At 36.7% G+C, this 13,640-nt stretch overlaps 1 protein-coding gene across 1 annotated transcript in view; it reads left to right on the top strand.

Moving 5' to 3' along the window:
* Positions 1 to 13,640, top strand: part of PIEZO2 (piezo type mechanosensitive ion channel component 2) — a 236,754-nt gene that overhangs the window by 134,078 nt on the left and 89,036 nt on the right. The window contains exons 8-9 of the mRNA XM_042839118.1: positions 7,327 to 7,489; positions 13,043 to 13,174. Coding sequence (XP_042695052.1) covers positions 7,327 to 7,489; positions 13,043 to 13,174 — 295 coding nt within the window. The remainder of the gene's footprint in view (positions 1 to 7,326; positions 7,490 to 13,042; positions 13,175 to 13,640) is intronic.

Here is a 13,640-nt window from a genome sequence, read left to right as displayed (position 1 = left end):
TCTCCTCTCCTCTCCTCTCCTCCATGTGAGAAGAGTGCAGTAAGTGTACAATAGAAAATATCGAGATGACATAAAGACTCCCTCTGTTCATAAAATCAGAGTTCTAAAAAGATAGATTCCCCAAACTCAACCCAGACAGCTGAAGTCTCTGATGCCATTGTTGTGAATAACCATCCAAGATGTACTGGCTGCAGCAAAAAAATTCCGGTAATCCTAAATACGACATCAGGAAGTGCGGCTCTTGAAGTGGCTTGGTACAAACATTTTCTTCAAACTGTAATCTTCATTGCCCTGTTCTGGATTTAATTTCCAGTCTGCTGCCATATCGAAGTTGCAGACTTGCATCATTGTTTTATTTTATTTTATTAGTCTATGGTAAATCTTTTCCTGAAACAGGAAGCAAGGGCTGTGAAATACTCTTTCCTGTTTAAATCAGTCAGTATTTGTAATGTACATCCAGCTTATTGTGGGAAAAAAGCAAATGTTAAAATGTTACACACAGTAACAGGAATATTTGGATGAAGATGACTTTAAAAAGGTGTTAAATTGCCTTGGAAGCTATGAAATACCATCTGCAATCTCACACTTTTCAACAAAACTCTATTGTGTTGTAGTGCTCTAAGTACGCTATTATAAAAATAGTTCTTCTTTGTTCCTGAATTCCATATTGATTTTATATTATGGTACAAATAAACCTTATATTACAGTATGCATAATTCATGGTGCAGTGTACATACTCAAATAGCAGCTATGCATGAGAGGGTTTAGAAAAGGATTACTATTCTGTACAGGCAGATATCTGTACCTTTCTGTTGCCCATTGCCAAAGCAACAGTGGATGTGAAAGTGTGAGTTGCTTTTATACTCGGTGGTACAATTACTCACTGAAATCAGCATTGTACCTCTACAATATTAGATTCTGAATTTCTTAATCAGTGCCAGCTAATAAATAAATAAATAAAGATTTAAAAAAAAAAAAAAAAGACACAAAAAGCAACAAATCAACCAAACAAAAAAAAAATACAACCTTCTAAAGCTACATTTAGCAACCTTAAAGAAATCAGCATGGTTGTCTTTAAAAAGAGATAACCATTACAACAATTTATTCTCATGCCAAAATCACCCAGATAGTTCCTTCTTTAGTGGATATATTTTCTTGCTACTTGATCAAAATTTGCGATTCTCAGTAAAAATACACATTGTAATAGCTTCCCTTGATAACAGAATCACATTGGGTTCAGGGATTTCAGACATCCTGCCTTTGCATCCTACGGAAACAGAAGCTTCTGGCATCCAGCAGATGATGAAGCATTGCATGCGATAGCTGCACGGATTTCTTCTCATTCTTTTTTTCTGCCAGTTAGCTGTTTTCAGTTTGTTTTTGTGACTCTGACACCTTGAAAAAGAGTATTTAAGAATGTAATATAGAAAGTTGCATATATTGCAACCATTGATTTGTTTCTTTCCAGTCTTTAATTATTTTTTAGGGTATCTGAGATATTTTTTCTATTCCTTAATTTTATGAGAGAGGAACATTTTAAAGTATGTCATAATATTAACATATGCAGTTAATGACACAATCTCAACGTCTCTGACCAGAATGATTTGGAATAGGAGGCTTTTAGGAAAATGCTTGACAAATCTGGGTGCAAGTTTAAGCAGTGATATGTTTGCAGTGAAGGTGGTTAGCCAGGAGTAAAATCAGTCAGTTGCTGTCACCGTACATTGATGACCAGCTAGAACGTATGAGAGCTAAATGCAAAGCACTGTGCAGTCTCACCAGCACTTGCAATTAGTTCACAGTGGTTCAACAATTTTTGACGGGACCAAGAATCTGCTGCTCTCTCAGGCTCTTCAGAGGAAGCAGAATCAATAGGACACAGTGAGAAACATTTTCATCCCACTGTGAATCACTTGATGTCCTCTTTGATCAAAAGCACTGCATGAATTATTTATGTGGAGCTTGCCCATTGTCATGAATTAGGTTGGACTCATGAGAAAAGCTGTTGTATGTCTCCTGCTTCTGCTTAGTGAGTCAGAGCTGAGTCTGTAAAACATTGCAAGTTATTATTTTCAAGCTTTCTGCAGAAAACTTGCAAGTTTTTGTTGTATTAATGCATTTTTATGCATATTCATGAGTTTTGCATGCAGCTGCTTCTGTAATTAAAGTGGCATTACTTATGTAATTTATGTAATTTTTATTCCTAGTTCTTAAACAAATGAAACAGCTGCCAAACCCAGCCAGGATTTTAGTACGGTGTCATCCAAATATCCTTCAGACAAGTTAAAATAATCTCTAAGATATTGCATTCATTTTATTCAAATTGAACTTTCTGAGTCTCTGAACTGCTGAGGTGAAAACTGGTAGTCATGCATTTAGGAGTTCTGCCTCCAGCACCCCTTACATAGTGGGCTTCTCTTCTCCCTCTGCCTCCACCACTACTCCATCCTCCAGCTGTTCAGCTGCTTTCAGAAAATTAAGAGTTCAGTGTCACTTTTATGGAACTGGCTAGGATGCTGGGAACAACAACAAAAATGAAATGGGTCCTTTGGAAGTGGAAGTAATTGGTGTTAGTTCAAAGGGAAAAAAAAAAAAGCAAAAATATAGCAGCTGTGAAACAGTGGGTCACCTCTACTGGTGCAGATGTTCTTGAATGCAGCATGCAGGTTCTTGTTCGTCACTGGCAAAAATGCATATCTAACAGTGGTGACTGTTGAAAAATAGGATTTTGTAGCTGAGAATTTGTCTTGTCAAATAGTGTTATTCTGCTTTTTGTTGCAGTTTCCATGGAATTAAATAGGAAGCATTATTTTCAGAGCAACCTGTGTACTTCTACTTTAATATTTGAGTGATGTCCAAGTGTGATAAGTGGGCTGTATAAACAGGGGTAAGCTGTGCAGTGTGGTGAAGGTGGATTATAAATTTTCTGCATCATTGGATGAGGTTGCTATGTATTGTGAAGCTCAGAAAAAGTACAAGAAGATGACTTCAGGTCTGTTGTATAGGGGAAAGCAGCGTAAGAAGTATTATATGAAGTAGCACACAGAGTTGTAGGAAGATGCAGCAACTGGAAAACTCGTCTAGACAAAATTATTGCAGAAATTAAGTGCAATAGAAAGCAGTATGTCAATTAAAGATTTACTATCACTTGAAATCATAATTGTATGCCTGTAAACTTTAATTCAGTCACAGAATCATAGGATCGTAGAATCACAGAATGGACTGGGTTGAAAAGGACCAGTATGATCAGTGAGTTTTAGCCCCCCTGCTATGTGCAGGGTAGCCAACCATCAGACCAGGCTGCCCAGAGACACATCCAGCCTGGCCTTGAATGCCTCCAGGGATGGGGCATCCACAACCTCCTTGGGCAACCTGTTCCAGTGCGTCACCTCCTAATATCTAACTTCCTCCTAATATGTAATCTAAACCTCCCCTGTTTCAGTTTCAGACCATATCACTAAAAGACTGTATCACAGAAAATCATTTGTTCAATACAAGAATTATCATCTCCTATGCTATGCAGAAAGTCAGAATTATTTTCCATCCTTGTTTGGAAATCATTAAATAAATCCTGGTCTTAAATCAGCTCTTATAGCATCAGTACATTCAAGATCTGAAATGACAGATACATTTTTGCAAAGAAAAATGTTCCAGATTGTTTTTACCAGAGGCAAAATTCACAGACTGAATGGATATGTAAGAACTGTTTAATAATTCTGTATCCAAGGCGTATATTTATGTGATGATTTTTTTTTCTTATATAAGCATTTTTGTTCATATTTTTACCATGACTAGTAGTTAATATCAATTATTTTCTGTATTAGAGTAATACTAAAATAATAGTGTTGGAGATGTTTTAGCAATATGCATAGAGGAATCATAAAATCAGTAACTCCTTAAGTCAAATAGATGAGAGTATAAAAGAATTTTTTTAATCAAAATTGTTCTTTTGGTTTTTTTAATACTAGACTGAGAGCAGAAAATGCTGTTTTTGTTTTTGTTTTTTTTTTGTATTTTTGTGGTGGGAAGGTGTTATGTGTGTGTGTGTGTGTGTGTTTTGTTTTTATGGTCACAACTTTGCCATAGAGTTACAGAAGGTGAAAGTGCATCTGCCAGAAGGATGTTTCACAGATTCAGTAGGAAGCTTTGCTGAGAAAACAAGTGAATAAAGTAGGAATTAGACAAATAGATACAACCTTTAATTTAGGAAATGCTTTTCACTGTGATATTTCAGAATGTGCCTTAGTCAGATATTCAAGTTCCTCTTGCCCCCTTATAGTTCCTGAAAATTTCTGAATTATTTCTGCTATATGTTTTTATACAAAGTGCAGAATGAGGACATTGAAAAACACAAACTTTGCTTCTTTGCAAGAATAGAAAAATGAATTTATTGCACCCTGCAAATCTCTGGTTGTTTGTGAAGTTAAATGTAGAAAGTAAACAGACTCCAGTAGTAAGGGTCTTTGTGTGTTTATTTGTCTTCTGTATCCAGATGTGCACTTTCTTGTTTTGTTTGGCATCTGGTTTCCCTCACCTAAGATGCATTCTGGCTTTACTAATTGTGTGTACACATGTTGGGAAATGTAGAGCTGGTAACAAATATGGTGGAACCTCAATATGCTGTGCATAATGTCGTCTACGTGGAATGAAATATGCGGAACTGAATAATGCACTAGTATATATTGCCTACTGTAAATGCTTACATGTTTTATGACAGTCATTCCTGTTTATCTAAAAGCTTTAAATAAGAGATGATGACTCCATGTCCTTGAAAAATGTTCTACGTCAGCAGTTCTCATTGAAAATAATGGTTGAATGTAAATATTGAATGAGTAGCAACCTGTAGCCCTATTGAAGACCTGTGGACAGAAGGAACATTTCCAAGACATCAAAGTGTTGTAAATTTGGACATGAGAAATTTGTGCTGAGTACCTTTCTAACTAACAATCTTCAAAAACTCAGAAGACCTTAGAAATGGGCAGCAGTTCTTCTAGAGTAATGATTTATGAGACAGGATGAAATGATTTAGATGTATTGCTGGTTAGTTCACAACTAGGATGGAAGAGGTACATTATAACTTGGCATTTGGTGAATGCAGGACCAGATGGGAGCAGAATTCATACTCTTAGTAGGAAGCATGGATAATTTGAAGTGAGTAGATGAAGCTAGGAGAATGAGGTTTTAACCGAAACAATACATTTTCCCAACTGGTATGCAATAGATTATATGCAATATTTCTTCAGTGGAGATAAAACGCAAGTTTTTGAGATGGTATTGTTACAGTACGTTATACAGGAGAATGGAATATGTGATAATAAGTTCAGATCCGCCTGGCAGAAGGGTTTTTCCCCGATTTCTGTAGGAAATACTCAGCATTCACTGTCAGTGGAAAGATGTCTCACTTCAGTAAGAATTGGACTGCAACCTGATTCCGAGACATTTGTGAAGCAGAAGCAGGGTGATTGGTACTGTGCTTACATAGAAAGGATTAAGATGAATGAAAGGTGGAGGAATGCACTCTGAAATCAAGATGGAAGATGGAGCTCAATAACCCTGATCATTGAGGAGTCAAAATTACAAGTCAGTTGGCAGAAAAGAAAGCAGATAAAGCAGAATGTTCCTGTATGCTGATAGAAATATGAACAGAATACAATCCAGCATGTATTGCAGTCAGGTGAAGCCAAACCATAATACTGGCTCTGAATTTGCCTGGATGCTAAAGAAGTTTGAATATGAGTCAACTCCAAACACAGGTCTGTCAGCTCATTTAAGTTACAGCATTTTATTCTGTACGCAGGACTTTTTTTTTTCCTTTTTTTTTCTTATCCTTTCCAACCATGGATCCACCCAAAAGCTCTAAGTCTTAAAGTTTATAGCCTTTGGCTCTTGTTGACAATCAGAAGGAGAAGGGAGTGCTGATAAATTGTTTAATAAAATACTGCAGCACACCAGTTCTGGCAGTTAATGGTATTATACCCCTGCCACTAATCCCCAGTGAATGAACAATCTCTCTTTTTTCTTTTGATTTTCATTTAATTGCATTGAATGGGTAGATTTCAGGCAGTGCATCTCTGTTCAATATCATACTTTGTATTCATTCTCTCTTTCATGTTGGATTTTAATAGGTAAAAGAAGTAATCTTTTAGACCTTTACTGTTTATTTTTAAACTCCCTGGCAGTAAAAAAAAAAAAAAATAACACTGCCCCCCCCCCACACACACACACAAACATTAACTGTAATATTTTTGTTTTACTCTATCAGAATAAACCTAAGTTCAGGATGTTTGTTTTCCTTAAACTTCTCTTAGAGTTGAATTTATTTCTTGTAACAATTGGAAACTCTTAGGCATGTTGCAGAAAATTGTCAATAAATCAGACTGCTATGATGAATACTGACGTATGCTATGGTGACCTTATGAACTGGTTTTGGAACTCAGCAAAATATTTCAGACTGAAAGAACAGGATAATTATGACTTCTTACCAGTTTGGTTTCGGATACAAAGCATCAAACATCTTGTCTAAAATATTAAAAATAAATTAAATAAACTGTTATCAATAAATTATTGATCAATTATCATTATTAATAAATTATTATTTAAATAATTAATTAAAAATATTGGGGATTTTTTTTTTCTATTCTTAAATGTTTCTTTTCCCAATGTAAGCTTCTTACCCATTAGAAATATTGTGAGATCCTAGTTTTTCAAGAAATCATCAACCAATCTCATTCATGTTACTACTGCAATTATATTAATACTAATTATGGAATTAATGTTTCTTTTTTTCTCCATTATTCGATCATTCAGAGAAGTTGCTTTGTCACTGTGCCAAATGCTGTCCTTTTCTGCTCTCAGCAGCTGTGTGTTCAGTGGAGGTCTGTGCATCTACAAATTTTTTCCATGATTAGGCAATTATTAATAGTTTTATCTTTTTCTTCTAAAAAAAAAGAATTCTCATGATGTACTTAGGAGATAGCTGTATCCTGGCAGAGGGTATGGAATGGCTTTGTATGTCAGTTCAGTAAATCGCTTTGAAATGTCTTGTTGCTGTAATAAGGGCTTAGGTCATTTGAAGTTTTTACATTTGGCATGATAGGTGCAGTGATATACTCCCATGCTTTATTTTGAAAACCAAGAGAAAAAAACAAACAAACAAGCAAAAACAGTAAATATTCTGGAATGAAGATGTTTACTGCATTTTTTTTGAATAGGGTACTGTAGGTAAGCAAATACTTCCGAAACTAAAATATTTTAACCATGGAAAAGTTGATGTTTATTCTCTAACTTGGTTTTTGTTGTTGTTGTTTTTTTTTTTTTTATCCACAGGTTGTTTGGTGTTACTTCTCTTACACAGACAAATTGCTCAAGCACTTGGATGATCATCAAAAATCAAGAGTTACACTGGTATCACCACGCCAATCCAGTCTTACTGCTGGTGATGTACTACACCCTTGCAACTCTGATCCGCCTTTGGCTACAAGAGCCCATTGTAAGAGTAATTCACTTCTCTTTTAGCACTAATGACTGTTAGACTGGCCTGTGCAGGTACTTCCGAGCAGAGGTGCAAGCATTCAAGTAATCTCAGGAAAAGAGACAGGTGCAAGTTGCTAACTTGAATTCAGGCTTTCTGATAGAATCATAGAATGGCTTGGGTTGGAGCTTGGGTTGGAAGAGACCTCAAGGATCATCAAGTTCCTACCACTTTACCACAGCAGGGCCACCAATCTCTGGATCTTGTACTAGACCAGGTTGCCCAGGATTCCATCCAACCTGGCCTTAAACACCTCCAGGGATGGGACACCCACAACCTCTCCGGGCAACACATTCTAGCACCTCACCACTCTCCCAGTAATAAATTTCCCCCGACATTTAATCTAAATCCCCGTGTTTCACATGAAGAGTGAAAGAGGAACCCATGTGTACCTTAACAACTTAGAAAATGGAAGAGTGTAATCCTAAGAATTATTTATTTTCATCTCATGATCCTCTGAAATTTGATTTGATTTCTACAAATTAGATTTAGCAGTGCTATAAACCACAGTGAAAGTAGTTTGTGACTGATCTGTGAATAAGTAGCTTTATTAGTAGTGAGTAAAGATGTTTACTGTTTTCTTATTTTAAAGATGTTTCTTCATGTAATACATAATGTTATAGCTTAATGTTTAAAAGGGCAGACATCACCTCTGAATTTAGATGTCTGCAATTTTTGATTTAAATATATTGAACTTCATAATAAAAAGTGAATGATGCCAAAACTGCCAGCTTCACTTATTAAAAAGTTGTATCTTAAGTTTCCAGAAATCATGAGACTGGCTTTTTCGAAGTCACAACATTTTAAAAGATTGTGATCCAGTGCTGTTTGGTATTGAGTTGCTTTAATATTTGTATTATTATTATTATTATTATTTTCTTCAGCTGCAGCATATGGAAAAATGGGTTGGTTTTTTTTCTTTACTTATATGAAAATTGAGATTTGTAGATAATAATATGACTTCAGTGCTTAGGCCATAACTAATACTTAATATCTTGCAAATTTCATAATAAACTCACAAGAATGTGAGGAGTAACCACATATGAAATGCAGTTAGAGGGAGGGAGCTGTGTGATCTCAGCATCTCTGGGAATTCATTTCCAGTCCTTATACTTCGTTCATCCAACTTTCACCATTTTAAAGTTTGGTAATTGATCTAAGTTGATTACTGTGCTTTATTTGTGGAGAGGAATTGGTCTGTCATAGTGTGAATCCTGAAAGTTCCTCCACAGACCAGAGAGAAACTATAGTGAACTTGCTTGCACATAATTCATTTAGACTACTCATGTTGAATAGGATGAATATTCCCATAAGGCATTAAAATTAGTCTCTGAGAACTAGAAACAAATTGGTTAGAGAAGCTTTTCAAACAATTAAGTTGAGAGTGAGTAAATTCTAGAAGAGAGTAGTTTAATGGCAGATAGTGTTTCTCAAAAGCATGGCTCCATAAAGGGTAATAAAAAATCTTGCCTCCCACAAAGGAAGTTTCAGATGCCAGGGAAATGATTCTACCCGTGAAGAGAAATGGGTGTTTAAAAAGGAGAATATTAGAATGAAAAGGGTAAAATCTATAAGTTAATGCTTATTTCTGAGGCAGGTAATATAGTGCTGCAAGTATTTGTCATTGAAAGGAAATAATGAGATTTGCAAAACTTACTGTTTTTAACATACATTTTTCTTATGCCAATTTTTGTTCATATGTGGTTTTTTTCTTCACCGAAGCCCTTGATCTGGAATTCGTCTTTCTCTTTCTAATTTTCTCCTGTTAGTCACTGTTGTTGATTACTTAAATCCAGAAATAATTTTATTTCAGGTTTCATTGAACAAAATTTTGACTTGTGACTGAGGATGTATCCTTCCTTTTCACCCTTGAGTGATTTCAAATTACTCTGGATTTAGGACCTCACCACTAACCAGTCTATTCATAGATAGAAGGCAATGACAGTGTGCTATGAACTGTTTAATGTAAAGCAATCATTCTCTGTAAATTGCTGTAAAGTACAGTAGCAAGTGCCTCACGTTACAAATGTTCAATAGAATCGCTTGAACAAAACTTGCTTTGAACAAACTACATATGCTAGATTAGGTATAAAGGAATACTGATTCAGTTGAAAAAGACATACAAAAAATAAATGTAACCCAGGAGCACTAGATTCTAAAAGCAGAATTCAGGACATGTAGACCTGGCGTTTTATCCTTCTTGCATGAATTGCATCCTGAGGTCCTCCTGAAGATAAAAGCACTACTGAATTTCAATAGGAGATCTCTCTGAGACATGCTCTGCAGATTTTCTCTGAATCCTGTAGCTGATCAACAATTTTACAAGAACAATGCTCACTTCAAATCTTGAGTTTCAAGGTGAAGGCTTTTTGTGTGTGCACCACAGTCCGTCAAAGCGCAGTGTGTTTGGAATTTCAAAGCGTGTATGGTATGTCTGTGGGATTCCTTGTGGATCTTACTTCTGCAAAATGCCTTTGGAGGTCAGTTGGAGGTTTCGCTTTTCTTACGCCTGCTATTTTGGATCCTAATTTGTTCTAAAGTTGAGTCTTGTGAAATTCTGCCTCTGCAAATTAGAGGTAGATCTGTCTCTGGGGATTTCAAATTCTATTTGTTACTTGTAGGATTGAGTATATCAATAAGGCCCATTCATTTTATCTGTTGAGTGGTAAGGAATAGTATAAGATTCAACAGAGTTTGAGCATTTTAATATAGTGTCCTTTTGTAAAAGAACTTTTTAGGATTGTCTGAATTAAGAAGAGTTTGAGAGTTGGTCAAGTAGTGGAAGAACTGGAAGATTTAGACTAGTCAAAGGTCTCCCACAAATTGTAACCATATGACTTGGGGTCCTGGTGGACAAGAAGCTGGACATGAGCCACCAATGTGTGCTTGCAGCCCAGAAGGCCAACTGTGTTCTGCGCTGCATTAAAAAAGGGGTGGCCAGCAGGGAGGGGGAGGCGATTGTCTCCCTATACTTGGCTCTTGTGAGATACCTCTGGAATAGTGCATCCAGACCTGGGGCCCCCAGTACAGGAAGGATGTGGAGCTCTTGGAGCGGGTCCAGAGGAGGGCCACTAAGATGATCAGAAGGCTGGAGCACCTCTCCTATGAGGAAAGGTTGAAGGAGGGAACTGGGATTATTTAGCTTCGAGAAAAGAAGGCTCTGGGGAGACCTCATTGTGGCCTTCCGGTACTTGAAGGAAGCATATAAGCAGGAGGGAGACTGGTTGTTTACAAGGGTGGATAGTGATAGGACAAGGGGGAATGGTTTTAAACTGAGACAGAGGATGTTTAGGTCATATATCAGGAGGAAGTTTTTCACACAGAGGGTGGTGAGGCACTGGAACAAGGTTGCCCAAGGCAGTTGTGGATGCCCCATCCCTGGAGGCATTCAAGGCCAGGCTAGATGTGTCTCTGGGCAGTCTGGTCCGGTAGTTGGTGACCCTGTACATAGCAGGGGGGTTGAAACTAGATGATCGTTGTGGTCCTTTTCAACCCAGGCCATTGTATGATTCTATAACTCTGTTATTCTATGACTAATCCTGTGTTTTCTTACTTTTCTTCTTCTAAGAAGGCTAAAAATATGCTAATAAAATGACTGTCTACATCCCGGGTCTTTTGGTATTGTTTTGGTCATCCTTGTGCCAAACCAAATGCTCCTGATAAACAGTTCTTTATGGTGGTTATTTACATCAAAGTTTTAAATGGCAGCCGTAAGTATTTTAAGCACAAACTGTATACTTCTTGTTACACTTTGGCTAGGAGTGCTCTTTTGCAATCAAACATAAATACACAATCGAATCTGAATTTTGCTTCCTCTGTGCCTGAGAAGTAAAACCAAATTAATAACCATTGTTTATCTAAGTCAAGATTTAAAAAATAGGACCTTAGTGTTAAGACTGGAATGGAGAGTTTCAAGATCAGTTAGGATGTTTAGATGTTCTGTTCCCATGGGTAACTTTGCAGACCTCTGCCCAGCTTCCTGATTTATTCTTATTCTAATGCATCGACTGATTTTGCTTAAGAGAACCCTTACCACCAGCTAGTTCCCATAAAAAGCTTAATTTGAGGCCCTGCCTTTGAGACACCAAGTTCCTCTGAAAACTAGCTTTTATGTCATACTCTATCTCTTTGTTGGCAGTAAGCAGGATTTAAGTAAAACAAGTATGAGAGCAGATGCTGAAAAACAAAATTTGATTTTTGAAGTTTTCATTTGAAACAGAAATACAAGTATCTGCTAAGTAGAAAGTGCAAAACAGGCAAGAGAAAAATTCTAAATCCTCACAAACCATTTATTTAGATCGAAATAAAATGTGACAATTAGTTGACTTGGCCAGTTATTCTGTAGATAATAACAGGTAAGTTCAGAATAATACTATTGCAATTGGTGCGTACTCTGCTGCAACTCAGCAGAGCTTTTTGATAATCCTATTAAATTCATATAAAATGAGACTTGGCCCTGTGTTCCAGGTTGCAAAAGCAATTGTGTACTTTATCATTAGAGATGGCTTTATGGTGCTGAGTAGGTGTGGTTTTAAGCAGCAAGTCTTACAGCTGTGTGAGGATTTGGCTCAAGACTTTAAACTGGAGGTCGTGAAGAGAGAAAGTAGGATTTAGTGTCTTTAAATTTGATACTTCAAGATTTCTTGGACTTTGGTAAGTTCAACAGGAATGTAGAACTCCAATAGAGCACTTTTTGTTTCTTATTAGAATCAAACCTGCATGCTTAGTATTACAGCACTTTTCCCCACAAGAAAACAGGTATGGGTACATTCAATCCCATGATCCAGATGGTTTTGATGATAGTGAATACTACCAGCTACAATGTCAGTCCCTGAGAAATGACGTTTATAACTGACTGCCATTCTGATTTTGAACAAGACAGTCTAGCCAGTTCTTCACCCACCTTGTGATCTGTCTGATCAATATGTATTTTACCAATTTGTCAGCAAGGATGATGTAGGACAGTGTTAAACAACTTGCTAATGGAATCTTGCCTTTCATCCAGTAAGTTATTTCTGCATAAAAAGTGATGCTTTGCTCTTGGTAAATTCATGTACGCTTTTTCCAGTCAGCTTTGAGTCCTTTGTGTGAATGCACACACAAGTATTTTCAATTCTTCAGGTGTTTGATGAAGGAGAGTTTCCTTTTCACATATGTATGCAGTTGAGAAGAGTTAACTTACTTTCAATATATTGCTTTGAAAATTTAATTTTCATGGTATGTTTATGGTATGACCATAGACTACATAAGATGTGGAAGTCTGTTAATTCTGGTGTCTTGTAACCATCAGGAGACATCCTGACGTTGAAGGACTAGCAGTTATAGAAAAGCTCTGTCATCATTTCTGAAAATGTCATCTCAGTCGAAGTCATCCATCAGATGTTGTGCATTAAATACTAATAAATATTTCAAAGATAGGCTGAGAGGGGTCAGTTAGGGGAAAATATAACTCTCTCTTGAGAGATTTTTGTTTGAAGATTTGTAACTAGTCTTGTCATTTGTATTCTTTAGCAGATACCTGATGAAGAGAAATCTGAGAGCAGAGAAGATGACAAAGAAATACCTTGCAGTCCAATTCCAATGACGGCAGAGAGAAGACGCAGTCTGTGGTATGCGAGCCACTATACAACTGATGAGAGAAAAGTAAGGCTGCAAGGGAGAGGGTCTCTGCATTAAATGTATTTAAAAGCATCACTTAATTTTATCACAGTTACTTTGAAATTAATGGAAACAGCATCAGTTAGGTCACGACTAAGAACTGCATCATTATAGGACTAAGTTAAAATATCAAGACTGTGTGGCAGAGTATGGAATTTACTCTGTGAAACTTAATGAAACAAAAACAAGAGCCAGACTTGGGAAGTAAAAGGACACATTCCTTGATTTTTGCTTCCATACTGAAGAAGTTTAGGGCAAGTCCTTTGGCAACAGGCCACTGTCTTTATGAAAAAGAGCTAGAAATTTCCAAAGCCTGATGTAGAGATCTGATCTACCTTGTAAGTTCTAATTACTGCTCACACTGATAAAGGGGAACTACCAGTTTATCTTTCTTCAGGCGTATTGGTGCCCTTGTTGGATGTTTACGGCAGGGTAGGGAAAGCAGTTGCTG

The sequence above is a fragment of the Centrocercus urophasianus genome, unplaced genomic scaffold (genome assembly GCF_019232065.1).
Source record: "Centrocercus urophasianus isolate 14NV4802_14NV808 unplaced genomic scaffold, USGS_Curo_1.0 seq_11, whole genome shotgun sequence".
NCBI lineage: Eukaryota > Metazoa > Chordata > Aves > Galliformes > Phasianidae > Centrocercus > Centrocercus urophasianus.
This window is presented reverse-complemented; position numbering and strand designations above follow the sequence as displayed.